The 17,558-nt window shown below is 34.3% G+C and overlaps 1 protein-coding gene across 4 annotated transcripts in view; it reads right to left on the bottom strand.

The window, feature by feature from the left end:
• Positions 1 to 429: 429 nt before the first annotated feature.
• ITGB1 (integrin subunit beta 1) overlaps positions 430 to 17,558 on the bottom strand; it is a 47,069-nt gene continuing 29,940 nt past the window's right edge. For 2 of the 4 annotated variants that reach the window (XM_043564851.1, XM_043564853.1), the window contains exons 8-17: positions 16,819 to 16,914; positions 16,399 to 16,488; positions 14,566 to 14,706; positions 14,179 to 14,378; positions 12,478 to 12,716; positions 12,033 to 12,255; positions 11,200 to 11,432; positions 8,883 to 9,049; positions 7,862 to 7,942; positions 1,546 to 1,638 (exon numbers count right to left, since the gene is read on the bottom strand). In XM_043564851.1, the coding sequence (XP_043420786.1) occupies positions 7,868 to 7,942; positions 8,883 to 9,049; positions 11,200 to 11,432; positions 12,033 to 12,255; positions 12,478 to 12,716; positions 14,179 to 14,378; positions 14,566 to 14,706; positions 16,399 to 16,488; positions 16,819 to 16,914 (1,464 nt within the window). In that variant the 3' untranslated portion in view covers positions 1,546 to 1,638; positions 7,862 to 7,867. Of the gene's footprint in view, positions 1,639 to 7,861; positions 7,943 to 8,882; positions 9,050 to 11,199; positions 11,433 to 12,032; positions 12,256 to 12,477; positions 12,717 to 14,178; positions 14,379 to 14,565; positions 14,707 to 16,398; positions 16,489 to 16,818; positions 16,915 to 17,558 lie in introns of all 4 variants that reach the window. The other 2 variants (XM_043564852.1, XM_043564855.1) reach the window with 1 other exon arrangement.

Consider the following 17,558-nt stretch of genomic DNA (forward strand, 5'->3'; position numbering starts at 1 on the left):
TCTCTCTCTCTCAAAAATAAACATTAAAAAAATTTACAAAAAAAAAAAAAAAGAAAATAAGATAACAATCCTGTCAAATCTTAAATAAAATGACGTAATTTCAAGCTTCTAGTCACCAGTTCTAAAACATTCAGAGTTATTCTGCTTGATGTAGGGATAAAAGCTATCTGCCACTGTAGGGACAGAGTGGCATGGAGGAGGGAGGGATGAGGATCTATACAATATTATCTAAAGAGCCCAAAGATAGTCTGACAAATCTATTTAACCATACCACTTTCCTTATGCCCGTGGCACATCTTTTTTTTTAAGAAATAGATTTTAGTTTCTTAAGTGAAATATCTATTAACCAGAAATATTGTCAGCCTAAGCTATAAAAATTTCACGCACAGAAATTGATAAAATATATCAATACAGAGCAAAAACATCCAATTTAAATATTTTAGGCATTTTTATTTAATAAATAACTTCAGTAAACAGCATGTAAAAAGTGAACTGTTAAAATTAAAAGGCACTTAACACAAGAACGTGAATCGCATGAAACAACATGGGCAAATGGTGAGAAGGAACTATACAGTGGTCTGTTACAGCGCTGAAAGTAAGACGTGCGTAAGTGATAGCTGTTGCGAAAGTCACAGGACAACTTCACATGTTCATTAAAAAGGCAAATTTACAGCTGGAACATCAAAAAAAAAGTACTGGTTAAAAAAAAAAAAAAGGCTTACCCCAAATTGCAAACAAATACATTAAATGATTAGAAGAGGTGATAAAAAAGCACCAGGCTTTAAACAAAATAAAATGAATAAATTCACCCAAAGGTCCTCAATTCGGCAATTATGTAAAGTAAGGCCTTTATGTAAATAATGCTAAATTAAGGACTTTTCTGCAGAAAATTTCCCGATACTTTTATCCAAGGCTTGATTTTCTAAAGAGAAGGCGTAAGAGTTACCAAGATTAAGTAACTCTTAAAATGGCACACAGGTTTTAAAGCTATGTTTTCCCTTCCTAATTGTGACTTTTTCCAATGGCCTCTGTAGATCAAATATTCCAAAAGTATTTTACATCAGGAATTCCCAACATACTCACGTGTCATCAGTCTCATCTAATAGGCAAATAGCAAAATAACAAATTTAAAACAATTCTAGTTAAGTAGGATATTTACTTTGGATTCTGTATAACTAAAACCTGACATGTCTGTAAAGCTAAAAATCAATTTTAATACTTGATTAATAGAAACTCTCATCATACTCATTACTTTACTCTCTTTCAATCGCTCTAGAAATATCATTTCATCCAGTAAGAGCCTGATTTCAATAGTCCAGGAAGAAAAGGTCGAAAAGGCACAATGTGACCTTAGCTGACAAGGATAGCCATCCTGTCTCAAGTTTTTTGTCAGTCCCTGGCATTATTACATTATTTTCAAAATAATAAAAAAAAATTTAAATTATACATATTGTACATTTTCAAAACCTGCACATGAGAAAAACCATGGTGATACTGCCCTAGCTCTACCTTACTGTGACTATGAAAACTACGACTTTGCATTCAGTGCTGTGAAATTTGCATGGGTAGTGCTCATTTTCCCTCATATTTCGGATTGACAACAGTTGTCACGGCACTCTTATAAATAGGATTTTCACCCTAAAAAAAAAAAAAAAGAAAAATTATCACTCTACTAAAATCATGCAATATTATTTTATAAGACAATGTTGAAAGTTATGGTCATTTTCAGAAGTCGTTCATATCACACTCCACTTTTTAAAAGGACAATAAAAAGTTACACAAAAATGAAACATGAAATCTTTGCTCTCTACAAATCGAAAGATGACCCTGTAAATTTGGCATTATTTCATTTCTGAGTCCTTCCTACACAGGGACTGATTTCAGAATGTCCTCCACAGCAGAGAATGTGCTGTTATGGCTTCTCTCCTTTAAACTAGTTTTGAATACCCTTAAAGAAGTAGTAACTCTTTTGTCATTAACTGTCTGATTCTTAACCCTTTACTGTGGTGAAGAAGGTTCTTGATAATTACTAGGAATCCCTGGTTGTCAACTCTGTGAGGGAAGTGTTCTCCAGAGGCTCTTCCACCACAGAAGTTATTGACATGGAGAGTTGTGGGATAAGGTTGTCATACTGTCACTGAGGGTACTGTGCCTCCACAAGGCACTGCGTTGCCAAATTTACTTAGAATGTTAACAAAGATAATTACCATTCTCCGTTATTTTTTAGTATCATATTGATGAAGTGTTTCATTTTTATTGCAATACTAAATTTTAGTAAAGAGTACTGAAATCAAGCCCAGCAAATGACTCCAAGCCACAAACCCAAGAATTCTTTCAAGATCCAAAAATAGCCTGAGATTGATGTTTTAAGCAGGAAAATAACATACAATTGCACACTACCCATTTCTTAAAAAAAATCTTATGCTTAGTGATACATTTAAATATCTACTATAACATTTTATTTCTCCTATCCTTACGAACTGAAAGTAGGCTTGAAAGCCAAGTAAGAAATACAGCCAAATAATCTATATCAGAGGAAATTTACAGTGAGCACAAATCAGTAAATGTTAAATTAAAACTTAAAATACTACATTTTTAGACAAAAATTAAGATTTTGAAATGCTGTTTGGTTTTATATTGTACTATAGAGAAATTTGTGGTGATTTTAAAAAATATTTATAGGAAACATGTAAATAGTAATTTTTACTTTAAAATTTTATTTACACTTACTTCACTGCAGGTTATATTTGGATATGGCTTGTATTGCCACAATTTCTGCCCTCTAGGAGGGTACAGTTTGGTGGATGACAGACATGCAAATAAGTTAAGGCACTCTGATAGAGCACAAAATAGAATTATGTACACGGTATGGGAACAGTATAAAAAAAGGAATGCACTTTGAGAAGATCAGGGGTATTTTCATAGAGAAATTGACTATAGATAAAATATTAAAAGATGAGTAGAAACACATGCAAAGTCAAAGGTCATGTGCAAAGTTAAGCTCTAGGGAAAATAATGGCATATTTATGTAGAAATATATATAGGGGCACCTGGGTGTCTCAGTCAGTTAAGTGTCTGACTTCAGCTCAGGTCATGATCTCACTCATCGTGGGTTCAAGCCCTGTGTCGGACTCTGTGCTGACAGCTCAGAGCCTGGAGCCTGCTTTGGATTCTGTGTCTCCCTCTCCCTCAGCCTCCACCACCACCCACCCTCCACTCACGCTGTCTTTCTCTCTCAAAAATAAACATTTACACACACACACACACACACACACACACACACACACACAGTTTTGAAGTTTTTAAGGGTGCATGTGTGAGTGTATGTTTTGAGGTGTAAGCAAGGGAGGGGGACATAAGACAGAAGAAAGAGCCAAATCATAAAAGGTCCTGTATGCCATGCTAAAAAGACTGAATTTTATGCTGTAGATGGGAAATCACTGAGAAAAAGCTGAGCATGAAAAGGGCAGAGTGGTCCTGAAACACACCAAGTAAACTATTATGATTTCAGCTCAGCAGTTAGTCTGAATTCCAATTAAGACATGACAATATGTCCTAGCCCTACCCCAACCCCATCCCATAGTATACAACTCTGTCATTTTAGAACCAGTCATTTCAGAACCATGGAGGAACTCAGGATCCCTCAGAGACATACATATAGGAGAAAAAAAAAAAAAAACCATATCAATTTCTGATCTCTAGTCCAACTGAAGCAAATATATAGACATTACAGGAGACATTTCATAAGAAACAGGAAACTGCATCCTAGCAACTACATTCTTAACAAGTTATACAGCACAAATAAGTTACACTCTTTATTTCCATCTTCCTCGTCAGCATAAGAGGCTAGAACTTGCATTCTTTCAAATATACTGAGAAAACAAATTACCATTTAAGTTTAAGACAATACATTAGATATATATTTAATACTTAAGAATTGTAAGGGAAGTAAACACATACACACAACACCCCTACCCCCAGAAAACAAAACAAAACGAAACAAAAAACAAAAGAAGAAAAAAATACCCAAATTATTGATGATTCCAAAGTATGTAAGGCAGAAACTTACCTTGGGAGAAGTTTGCCATTTCATATACACAAACATTTATATTCATTATTACATCCAAGCAAAATTTTAACATGCAAGGTTAGAGGTAAAGTTAAACTATCTGTGCCAGGCATCATTTTAAATGGAGGTAAACTAAAATAAATCAGATTAGTTTCCATTGTACAGAGTGCAACCCCACCCCTATCTCTAGGAAAAAAAATCAAAGCATATTTAAATCAAGAGAACAGGGTTATATTCAGAAATGAAGTCCTCTGTATTCAGTAAAACATCATCTTTGTGCTTACTCTGGAATCACGGACAATGGTGGCTACAGAATCATCTCTATAATATAACATTTTAGATATACAACACACAACTGTTAGATTAGAAATCCACATTTAAGTGTGCATAACAGCAGGGAAATTAGACAATTTTTTAATCTACCTTAAAATTATAAAGTTGATAATTTGATTTTTTAAATGTACCTACATGATAGTCTTATGCAGTAAAATAATTACAGTGCCTGCTCATTACCCAAAATATGTTAATGACATAACTTACTGACTGGCAAACCCTGGTCTCATGTCAGAAAAGTGTTTTATGAGCCGTAATTTGTTTTTTCATTTCTTGATGCTCATTCATTAATGTCTATTATTTATTTCTACTTTAATTTTTGTGAGAAAACATCTCCGACTAACCTGTAGCTATTAATTTGCCTGGATTTCACTAATGAGTAGTAAAATTTTAACCAAACTCATGCTTCTCGAGTTATCCAAAAGGCTTTTATTTTGGCTGAGGAAGTAACATTTCAACTAGAAATTAATTTAATGATATAAACATTAAGTTTCACTGTTAATTATTGATAATTTCCTTCAAAGTACAATTAAATGTATAATAAAGGTATAAATTTCACCTTTCAATAGAATACACAGAAATTCATCTCATTTGAGAAGTAACCGTATGGAACTGCCAATGTTTGTTTCTGATGAAAGAAAGAAAGAAAGAAAAGAAAAGAAAAGAAAAGAAAAGAAAAGAAAGAAAAGAGAAAAGAAAAGAAAGAGAAAGAAAGAAAGAAAGAAAGAAAGAAAGAAAGAAAGGAAAAGAAAGGAGGAGGAGGAAGAGGGAGAGGAGGAGGAGGAGGAGGAGGAGGAGGAGGAGGGAAGGAGGGAAGAAAGGAAGAAAGGAAGGAAGGAAGGAAGGAAGGAAGGTAGGAAGGCAGGAAGGCACGAAGGCACGAAGGAAGGCAGGCCCTAGCAAGTCAGTTTCTTTCTAAAAATACTGTGGTAATGTCCATCAACAGAAGAATGGATAAAGAAGATATGGTATATATATACAATGGAGTATTACTTGGCAATCAAAAAGAATAAAATGTGGCTGTGTGCAACTACGTGGATGGAACTAGAAGGTATTATGCTAAGTGAAATTAGTCAGAGAAAGACAAATATCATATGACTTCACTCATATGTGGAATTTAAGATACAAAACAGATGAACATAAGGGAAGGGAGGCAAAAATAATATAAAAACAAGGAGGGGGACAAAACATAAGAGACTCTTAAATACAGAGAACAAATTGAGGGTTGCTGGAGGGGCTGTGGGTGGGAGGATATGCTAAATGGGTAAGGGGCAGTAAGGAAGATGCTTGATGGTATGAGCACTTGGTGTTATAGGGGATGAATCACTGGAATCTACTCCTGAAGTTATTATTGTACTATACGCTAATTAACTTGGATGTAAATTAAAAAATTAAATAAATAAATAAACTACTCTGGTAAGGATTAGGTGAGGTGAGAAAATGAAAGATGCATCAAGTCTCAGACTAATTCAAAACCATAACAGTCTGCCCATATATGAGTGTAACTGTAATCTTCTGCCATCAAATTTAATTTTGCCATTGCCAAAGTCTTAACCTGCTCAGAAATAAAAGGAAAATCTGACAAGTAACGGTTTCTATTATTGGGCCTTCCCACCTCTTAAAAATATTAAACATTCCTATATTTTAAGTACACTCCCACTAAATGAGAAAAACAGTAGTGTTGGTTTCTAGGTCATGAAGTGGTAACTCTGTTACAATGTTTGTCCAATGCGGTAATACTACTCTAAGTTACTACAAATGTCAAAAAGCCTTAATTCTCTATAGAGAATGAGCTACCTCTTCTTAACCACTAACAGTCCCCTGAAGACATGTGATTGCTTCCAGCATACTGCAGTGGGTAAGAAAACAGACTCTGGAGTCGAAACTGCCTGAGTCTACATCTGAGCTCTTCCACTCCCTAGTCAAGTTACCTACTCCTTCTGTGCCTCAGTTTTCTAATATGTGAAATAAAAATAAAAGTTGTGGGGAAAGGAAAGAGGAATTCTAGATCACCAGCCAGGAAAATGTGTTCTTATCTTAACCTTTTCAATCAGCTTTAGGGACTTACATGATTATATTAAAATATGCTAAAAGCATTTCATGAAAATTCAGATATAAGGTAGAATCCCGTCCACTAGTAAAAGACAATAAATTTGTCATTCAGGTAAAATAAACATTCAACAAATAGCTTATCCTAGCTTAGTGAAGAGTGATCGGCAAGCCTCATTACAGCTCTGAAATTTTCAACGAAGTTTTTATTGAAAACTGTAAATAGGACTTTCTCTTTAAAGTCTGTTATCTTTTTTTAAAAGTTCAATGTTAGATTTGAATATCAGAATCATTCAATAACCAGAAAAAAAATAAATGTAAAAGATATTCTAGGTTTTTTTATTTTTAGAAAAGATATTCTAAATTTTTATTTATTTGAGAGAGAGAAAGAGAGCACAAGTGGGGGAGGGACCCTGCACTGTTAATTGGGAAGCCCACTGTGGGGCTCAAACACACCAACCATGAGATCATGACCCGAGGTGAAATCAAGAATTGGACGCTTAACTAAATGAGCTACCCAGGCACCTAAGTCTTCTGTTTTTAATGGAATTTCAACTTAAATCAAGAACTAAAGAATCTCAAAATAGTTCTAGAAGCAGTAACAATGATACTGGAATTGTATAATAATAAATGTTTCACCAGGTTACATTTATTTTTCTATTTTGCAATTTAGATTTCACTTTTCCCTATTTCACCCTAAAATCTGCATACAGTAATTTGTATATAAAGATAATACCATTTAAAACACAGTACTGTAGTGAAAATTAAAACTGACAGGCTGATATCATATACTGTAGTTCATCAGCCAAAACACCCAGACCCATACCACAGATATTATTAATAACACCCTATTAAAGATATGAAAAACTAGGGGCGCCTGGCTGGCTCAGTCAGTTAAGTTTCCGACTTCGGCTCAGGTCATGATCTTGTGGTTTGTGAGTTTGACCTCCACGTCAGGCTCTGTGCTGACAGCTCAGAGCCTGGAGTCTGCTTCAAAATTCTGTGTCTCCCTCTCTCTCTCTGTCCCTCCCCTGCTTGAGCTCTCTCTCTGTCTCTCAAAAATGAGCAAATGTTAAAAAAATAATTAAAAATATGAACAACTAAAAGGTCTAAACAGGGAAGTGAGTCAGTGCTGTTGAAGAGCTGGGATCTGACCCTAGGTCTGTCTGACCACAAAGCACATCCTCTTTTTTACTACAAACCAGCTGCTGCTTCTTTACCATAAAGCCTGTTTTAAAGCCCTTCTAAACACTCTAAATTAACACACGCATACACACACAAAAGCCATGGTATGGCCATATAAATAAAGCCAGACTTAAAAAAAACAGCAGTTGTGATAAAGGACACACAGTGCAGGTAAAAGGGATAAAAGTTCACATGCAAACACAGAAAATGAAAGAAAATACGAACGGCAACTTAGAGACCAGCTTTACGTCCATAGTTTGGATTCTTGAAATTATTAATAGGACTCTTGTAAATCGGATTTTCTTGCTAAAGTAAAAGAAATAGTTTCTAATGATTTCTTCAGGAAAAAACTGACATGTATAGTGTTTAAACACTGTAAGAGAATTTTTACTATTTTTGCACTTCTGAATATCATGTTTTTGAAAAAAAAACCCAAGCCAACTGTACTAAAATGCAAACGACTAAATTCATTTACAATTTAAAAATAGCGAAGACTGCCTTGTTGCATCAAAAGATAATACATGAAGGCCAACATTTGGCTAGTCTACCCTTGGACTTTGTATTTCAAAGCACATTAAATGCTATTACATCTCACTTTCAGCTTTTAAAAATTTTTACAAAGCAAATTTTATTGAGTTATAATTTGCAGAGAATTAAAAATACCCTTTTTAAGTAGAGAGTTGTATAAACATGCCCACAATCAAGATCATCCCAAGAAGATCCCTCAATGCTCTCCTCCCCCCACTCCAGCCTCTGGAAACCACAATTTCTGCCCCTATAGTTTTGCCTTTTCCAGAATGTCATATAAATGGTGTCATACAATATGTAGCCTTTTGAGTATGGCTCCTTTTGACTTAAGGTTCTTTGTTGAATAAAACAAAAAAACAAAAAAACAAAAAAAGAGAGAGAGAGAGATGTTTTCCACTGAGTATCTTGCTATACGGACAATATTTAGAATTGTATTTTACATTAGAAGAAAAGGCAGAAGAGCAGATTCAAGATCAAAATTAAGGAAATAAAAACACCAACCACAGTATCCAACGGATACTTTCTCAAAATGTTTTATTTTAATGGGACATATTTAAGATGTCTTCTGTTTTTTGCTAAATGCATGTTCTCTGGATAGTGAACTTTTGGGGAAATATTTAAAGAGGACTTTAATAAACTTTAGAGTTAACAGATGAGTCTTAGAAGTGTTACATTTACTCTGTGAACCATCTTGCTTTTTACATGTTTTTCAACTTACCGTGTCCCATTTGGCATTCATCTTTTCCTTTTCAAATTTGGCAAATTCCCTTCTGTCATGAATTATCATTAAAAGCTTCCAAATAAGCAGTAATGCAAGGCCAATAAGAACAATTCCAGCAACCACACCAGCTACAATTGGAATGATGTCTGGACCAGTGGGGCACTCTGTAAAGTTAAAGTTGAAAGGAAAGAATGAGCACACAAGGGATTGATATAAGCAAAGTAGGGCCCAAACTACAAAGTCCTGGTTAGTCTCTTAGCAAAACATACAGGAATAAAAACCCAAGATAAGTAAATGCATACTATCCAAAAGTATAAAAAAGAGACTAGAACTAACAAGATAGGATATATAACCAATAAACAAAAATCATATGTATTTCTATATATTATACAGAAGTTTATTTCTACATATTGGAAACTGAAGTTTAGAAAATAGTACCTTCTACAATAGCATCAAAAATCATTAAATACTTATGCATAAATCTAACAAAATATGTGCAAGATTCACACGCTAAAAATTACTAAACACTGATGAAAGAAACCAGTGAAAACCTGAAAAAATGGAGAGGTATTCCATGTTCATGGGTTGGAAGGCTCAATATTATTAAGATGTCAATTTTCCTCCAATTTGATCTATTTAAACTCAATGCATTACCAATCAAAATGCTGGCAAGATTTTTGTAGATATCAGCAAGTTAATTCAAAATGTATAAGGAAGGCAGAGAACTAGGCAAGTGTTTCAAAAACACTTTGGAAAAGATCAAAGTTGGACATTTTACATTATCAGATTTCAAGACTAGCTGTAAAGTGACAGTAATTGAGACTGTGGTATACTGGCTATAAAGGACAGATGCACAGAGTAATGGAACAGAATAAAAAGAAATAATTTTAGAAAGTATTGGAATTAGAAATAACATAAGATCACCTGATCTTCAGCAAAGGTAGAGAAAGGTCAGTCTTTTCCACAAATGGTGCTAGAACTCCAGGACATCCATATGCAAAAAACTGAACCTTATTCCACATTCTAAGAATAACTCAAAATGGGCTATGAACCTAAGTGGAAAACCAGAAACTAAAAAACCTCTGGAATACATGAGAAAGAGCTTTATGAAGCTGAGTTAGGCAAGAAATTCTAGATATAATAAAAGTAAAAGCAATATCCATAAAAGAAAAACCTGGCAAATTCTAGTTCATCAAAATTAAAGCTTTGATACTCTTTAAGAAAACACTGTTAAGGAGCGCCTGGGTGGCTCAGTCAGTTAAGCGTCCAACTCTTAATTTCAGCTCAGGTCATGCTCTCATGAATTTGAGCCCCGCATTGGGCTGCGTGCTCTCTCTCTCTCTTGCTCTCTCTCTCTCCCTCTCTGCCCCTTTCCCATTTGCATTCTCTCTTGCAAAATACCTAAATACACTTAAAAGATGTATACTTTAAAAAACACTTAAAAAAGTGAAAAGATGTTGGTTAAGCATCCAACTCAGCTCAGGTCATGATCTTGCGGGTTCATGAGTTCAAGCCCCACGTAGGGCTCTATGCTGACAGCTCAGAGCCTAGAGCCTGCTTCAGACTCTATGTCTCCCTCTCTCTCTGCCCCTCCTATGCCCATGCTCTGTCTCAAAACTAAACACTAAAAATAATAATTTTAAAAAGGGGGAAAAGACAAGGAAGCATAAACCAGGAAACAATATTTGCCAAACATGTTATCTGAAACAATAGAGACTTCAAAAAAACATTTTGGCTATTTCTTTAAAGTTAAATACATGCTTACCAGATGCCCCCTAAATCCATTCCTACTATATATCCAAAAGAAATGAAAACTTACATTCCCACAAAAATCTGTACACAAATGTAGAAAATTTCAAAGAATATATAAAAAGGCGCCTAGAAAAACCAAATTAAAAAATGTTTCACCTTCTGAGAAGCTGAGCAAATTCATGCCTTATAATATCCTTTAACAAGTTATTTTTCCCAATGTCCAAGCCTAAATCAAGCTCAAACTTAAATATTATCAATAATGATATAACTCTTAGTGAGTATCTGTTTAAATAATTGTCAGGCAGAATGCCAAGTGTTTTGTGTGTATTCACACATTTAATTTTCAAACTCTCCACTCATAAAACTCAAAACTTGTTTTCTCTTTTCCTTATTTCTTATACAGTCAACTAAATACTATTTTAAGCTTTGAGACTAAAAATGCCCTAACTTGAATGCTGGAGGCTGTTTCTGGGTGTCCGGGAAACTGCCAAGAGGCCTAAGTAGTAGTAAAAACAAGACATAAAAGAAAATGTAAAGAATTTTGAAATGATCAGATTTTTACCTGGAGTCTCTACAACATGAACAATGGCCTCATTGTTCCCATTCACTGAATACGTGAAATAAAACCAGCAATCATCAACATCTTTCTCCTTACAATGGGACAGGGGATCCACCTGGCCTGGCTGTGGTAATTTGTCTCGATTTTCAACCTTGGTAATGTTGAAATGTGAACATTCCTGTGCGCATGTGTCTTTCTTTTCTCCTTTATTGAAGGCTCTGCACTGAACACATTCTCTGTTAAAACACAAATTATATTAAAAATTTATTTAAAAATTTGCTTAAAGATTATTTTGTGTGAATAAATGGAGAGGCATGACACTTCTAGATGGGAAAACTAAATGTAAAGATGCAGTTTCCCAAGTGAAATTATAGATTTAGTACAGTTCAAACTAAAATCCAAAAAGAAAAAGAAAACAGAGTAGTAAAATAAAACTAGCCCTATCAAACATTATAAATATAAAACACAAAATCAAAAGAATTTAAACGTGTTGAAGGCAAAAACCTTCAATTTTGCTTAGTTTAGTGAAAAGATAATAATTAATAATAATAATAATAATTAAACAGCTATAACACTAATTTAACAAAGGTTACTATGTGGATTCAATTATACAGAAAATACAGACCAAAATAATGGTACCAACTATTTTCATATGACGCACGTTAAGTATCATATGACAAACACTCCCTAATGAGAAAGAATTTCTAAGATTTAGAGTGGGCTACAGTGTCAGATATTTACACTGTAACTTATCAGTACTGTTCTGGTTGTAGAGAGAAAACCTAGTTAGGCCAACAGACAGTATCAACTACTTCAAGCAACTAGGAAATACTTACTTATGCTCAGCACAGACACCAAGGCAGGTCTGACACATCTCACAAGTTGGCCCTTGAAACTTCGGATCTGTACACTTACAGGCGCCACACTCACAGATGCCCCTGCCATTGCAGATCTGTCCATTTGTGGCCATGCATGAAGTGGTATCCAAAGAACAGTCACAGGCGCTGCCGGTGTAGTTGGGATTGCATTCACATACACGACACTTGCAAACGCCATTTCCTGTGATTAAAAATATCGTTTGTCATAACAATGGTCAAAATATAAAATTGCAGCACTGACTTAATAGTAAAAATCAGCAGTAATGTGGAAGAAAATGCAGCTAAGGATGGACAGACCCCTCAATGCTGTCGTTTTCTACTTATTCATCAAGCAAACTCTTAGACGTTTCTTACTGCATTAGATAGGATCACATTTTATGACCATTCTTAGACCCTTTCTCACCTCCACAAATTAAGCCATTGGATCTATCACAGTTGAAATTATCACATTCGCAGAATTTGCCGGAATAAATTTCATTTGTATTATCCCTCTTCCTACAAACACACTGTCCACAGACACACTCTCCATTGTTACTACAGATTTCTGAACTGTTTTCTTTCCTGCAGTAAGCATCCATATCTTCACTGTTAACTTCATCTGTGCTACATTCACAATGTCTACCAACACGTCCCTCGTTGCACCTAAAGAAAGAATCCAAAATTTCAATCACATAAAATAACAAGTCATACTGTGAGAAAGAATGGGAGAGGAAATAAGACTATGAACGGTATCTTCAAACTACAATTCTATTACATGGGAGTGTTCATGCCACACGTCACAGACGTGTACAAAAGTGTACCTATATGCGCATACAACATGGGTGCACCAGTCAAGTTCATATGGAATATATGCAAAGGCATGGGAAAAAACCTGTCTTCAGAAAAATAACCATTTTGATCAAGATGAAAATATAATCTAGCATTGAAAAGGTAAACAAAACATTTGGAAACACAGGATCAACTTACTTTAAACGAGTGTAACAGTTGTATTCAAATGATATGCTATTACATTTGGTAGTATAGGTGAAGTAACTCTAAATTTAAAGCAATGGTCCAATTGTTAATCTAAAAAAGTACAATAAGGGGTGCCAGGCTGGCTCAGTCCAAAGAACATGCCAATTCTGGATCTCGGGGTCAAGTTCAAGTCCCATATTGGGTGTAGAGATTACTTAAATAAATATTTTTTAAAAAGTACCAGAAACACACCCCAAAAAGATCATGGAAGGTGAAGAAAAACATATTGAACATACCATTTAAAAATATCATTTAAAAATAAAACAAATTTACATGACTCAATCAGGATATGTGCAACATAAAAAATTAAAATATAACATTTTAATTATTACTTAGACAACTAATAACTGATGGTGAAATACAGTATTTTTCACAATTGAAAACTCTTCAAAGTCAAGTCATTTGGGGCTGACATTTAGATCAAAATACTCTCTCCTTCCTCCTATCCTTTAAGGAGAAAGCTGTATTCAGAGAATACTCAATTTTAATTTTTAGATAAGAGGTAAATATCATAGTCTAAAAAGAAATTAAAATAATTTGATTAAAGTTTTGTTAGTAATAGATCTATGTTCAGAAAATATTGTTCTTTGCAAATACATTTTTAAAAAAATTATTCCAACAATGCAGAGGTACATGCACAAGGTGAACACCCTTTACTGCTTCCTAGTTCCATTTCCTAGATAAAACCACCATTGTTAAGTTTGATATATTTTCCTAAAACATTTTTCTGTAAACATATTTTATCTGAGCTTATTTAGCTCTAGAAAATACAGGCTGCTATGCTATTATATGAGGGAAAAACCCAAAGGCTACCTTAACAATTTGTTAAATATATGTCTTAGATGGCTGTAAAACCTTTTATTTCAAAGAGCAGTCTTCTTAAGGAAAAAAAGGGGGGGGCAGCAAAGAACTTTCTAGAAACATCACACACAGGATTGTCAAACTGATAACGTGATGAGCAACAGTGGTTGGAACAAAGAATTTATTTCCTCCAAATAGAGATTTTTTTTCCTGGAGGTCTCAAAGCAGCCTGTCTATAACTTTCTAAACCTAGATCTTTCTCTGTCACTCTCCAACAACCTCAGCTCACCTGCAAGCTCCACACTCGAACGTTCCATTTCCTTCATGACACTTTGGACTGCTAGGGATGCCTTCATTTTGGCACTCACATTCACAGATGAACTGAAGAATAATTTCTACTTCTTCAGTAAAGCCCAGAGGCTTAATTTTAATGATTTCAGAATTCTTATTTGGACATTTATTTGAAGTTATGCTAATTTCAAATTGAACCTTGAAGGAAAAAAAAAAACAATTAAATTAACAAGTAACTAAGCAATCTGAATCTGCTAAAAAGTATTTCAAAAAAGCTACTAATTTCTTTTACTGTTTCTCAAATTATAAACCGTTTCTCAAATCTATAACTAGATTATAAACAAGCAATTTTTTCTTTCCTTCAGAAAATGCTTATACAACATACCTCATCTCCAATGGAAATATTGGAACATTTTCTTCCATTTTCCCCTGTTCCATTCACCCCATTCTTGCAGTAAGATTTGTAATTTATTGTTACTCCTTCTGGCAATTTGCTGTTTTCCAAAATGACTTCTGAGGAAAGGGACTAAAAGAAAGACTAATCACACACAGGAAAGGCAAACAAAATGCTACTATAAAGTACAATGACTGCGTAAAACCAATGGGCAAAATGAACTATTAAGAAAATAGTATCATTTAAATAAAAGACTTGGAGCCAAATTCTGAGTGACTAGAAAACACAGACTCCAAAGAAACAGGCTCTAATTAAAATTTTTCAAAATAATGTACATGATTAAAAAGTAAGAGTACTGGGGCATCCAGGTAGCTCAGTCGGTTAGGCATCCAACCCCTGATTTCGGCTTGGGTCATGATCTCACGGTTCATGAGTTCAAGCCCTGCATCAGGCTTTGCACTGACAATGTGGAGCCTGCTTGGGATTCTCTCTCTCTCCTCCTTCCCTGCTTGCACACTCTCTCTCTCTCTCTCTCTCAAAATAAATAAATAAACTAAAAAAATATAATAAGATTATTTGTGCTTTAATTATTGATGATCATACAGTGCAGAAAAGGCCTAATATAAATTATGAAAAGTCCTAAGACCTCAGAACAAACATTTTCTGTCCCCATTTGGCAATATGGCTCTTCTCTGGCCCTACCACTTCCAGCCAACTAGGGACTAAGGTAAACAACTGACTATACACAGTCTGGGAACACATATGCTTAAGAGCCATTATAGACCAGGCCAAAAAAAACAAACAAAAAACAAAAACAAAAACAAAAATCACCAAACTCAAAACCCCAAGTACGAAGAATTCAAGCCAATGTTTTTGGTGTTTTTTTTTTTTAGAATATCAGAATGCTCAGGACAAAGAGAAGACTCAGTGGTAAGCTGTCTCTTGTTCACATGCCTACATGCATGTGACTAAGGAAAATATTAAAATATTCTGTTGGGTGGAGAACTATGGGGAAGACATGAACCAAAAGGAATCTTGAAAATCTCTGTAATACAAAAACCTGTCTCTTTGCGTAGGGTCTTTCCAAAACATTTTAGGAAACCTTAACATGAGGTAAAAAGTATCTTAAATTCAACCTGTCAAAAGGTTGAGGGTGGACACACACTGATTACCATAATGTTAGAAATGTCTCCTGACTACTTAAAATGATTATTCATCAATGCTTAAGCATCAGAATTAGCTGTAGACAATTCAACTTCCTTTCATGTGTGGGGAAAAAAATCTTATAAATCTTTTTAAAACAGTTAAAGCATATATATATACACACACACACATATATATATTTATATACGTAGATATTTTATGGTACATATATATGTGAGTGTCTGTGTATCCCTTGAGAACAGAAAACTGCATCTCTGAATACATGGCAAGAGAAGAACTGGCAAAAAACTTTTCCAGAATAATTCATCACAACCAATCTACAAAGGATTGAGAAAGGGGAAGAGAAGACTGAAGTAATCCTGTAAATCTAAATGTAAGTTATGTTCCACTTGTTTTCCGACAAGGAAACCTATTTAATGACATTGAATATTTAGAATCTTCCCCACATGTCTTCATCATATTTTTGCTTTGTTGAGGCTATGTAAATAATTATGCTTTAGCAAGAGAATATAAGATATTTTCCTCCAGATACACAGAATGTTAGTTTTGTGTTGTCCTCTGGGCTTGCTAAGTTGCATATGAAGAGAGTTTTACCTTCTTTGAGCAAAGTATTCTCAACAGGGTATTGTCTAAAACAGAGCTTATTTAATATGTACTTACATTGTATGCATCAATAATCAACTGAATTACATTGCTGGAATTTGCAGATAAAGTTCCTACTGCTGACTTAGGGATCAAATTTTTCAGTTCCTGAAATTAAAAGATAAAACACATGAGATACAAATACTATTCATTCAACCAATCAGCATCTACTGAGTAAACAGTATTTATTTTTAATGAGTTCCCTATCCATTTCCTAAATAACATAAGGGGTCAGACCAGAAAAAACAACTCATATTATATGTGATTAAAACTTAATATAAACCACTTATGTAAAATTCAGGCAGTGTGGCTAGTGACACTTTCCCACATTTCAACTCAGACATATGATTTTGCCTCTAATGACTAAACTTAAAGGGTCTAGAAACTGGTTCTTTTTAACCCATATATGCATATATATATATACAGATAGATAGTTACCTTGTAAACGGGCTGAAATTCTTCAGTAACTGCAAAAATTGTCTGAATGTTATTTTCACTTAGTTTCTGGACAAGGTGAGCAATAGAAGGATAATCCTAAGAAATTAATAAAATTTGTAAGTAATTACATCCAATGTATTCCAGTTTTCCAATACTTTTGAAAGTAATAATGATCTGCATATATAACTGGATTACTTACACAAGACTGCTTGAAATAACACAAACAACTGCAGACATGGGAGATGTGCGCACATGGGTTTGTAATTTTCTATCTTTATGTATGTATAAAAACTTCAATAAAAAGATTTTAAAAAGCAAGGCCTATGTGTATTAAATGTTAGAACAATTAAATTGAAGAATTGTCAATAATTAAAGGCTGTATCATAAATCACTTAAGAAAAAGACCAAATTTCGCCAGGGTTTAGATTTCTTCTAGAACTTGAATAACTTGACAATCTTTGTTTTCAGTAAAAATAGAGTGCCTACTTTCAAAAATCTTATAGAAATAAGATGCGAAGTATATGATTATACAAATTATTTGCTTAGGAATAATATCAACTTTGCTACCAAATGATATGAGCAAGTGAGAAAAGCCACAGCGACAGGTTGAGGCATGGAAAAAAAAAAATAGTGTTCAAGCAGCTCCTTTCACAGGTGGAGGCCTTTGGCTCAGCAGCAGGAAGCAAGCACAAAGCCACATCTTCAGAACAGCAACACTAGCTTCCTTGCACATTAGGTTA

The sequence above is a fragment of the Prionailurus bengalensis genome, chromosome B4 (assembly GCF_016509475.1).
Source record: "Prionailurus bengalensis isolate Pbe53 chromosome B4, Fcat_Pben_1.1_paternal_pri, whole genome shotgun sequence".
Classification (NCBI taxonomy): Eukaryota; Metazoa; Chordata; class Mammalia; order Carnivora; family Felidae; genus Prionailurus; species Prionailurus bengalensis.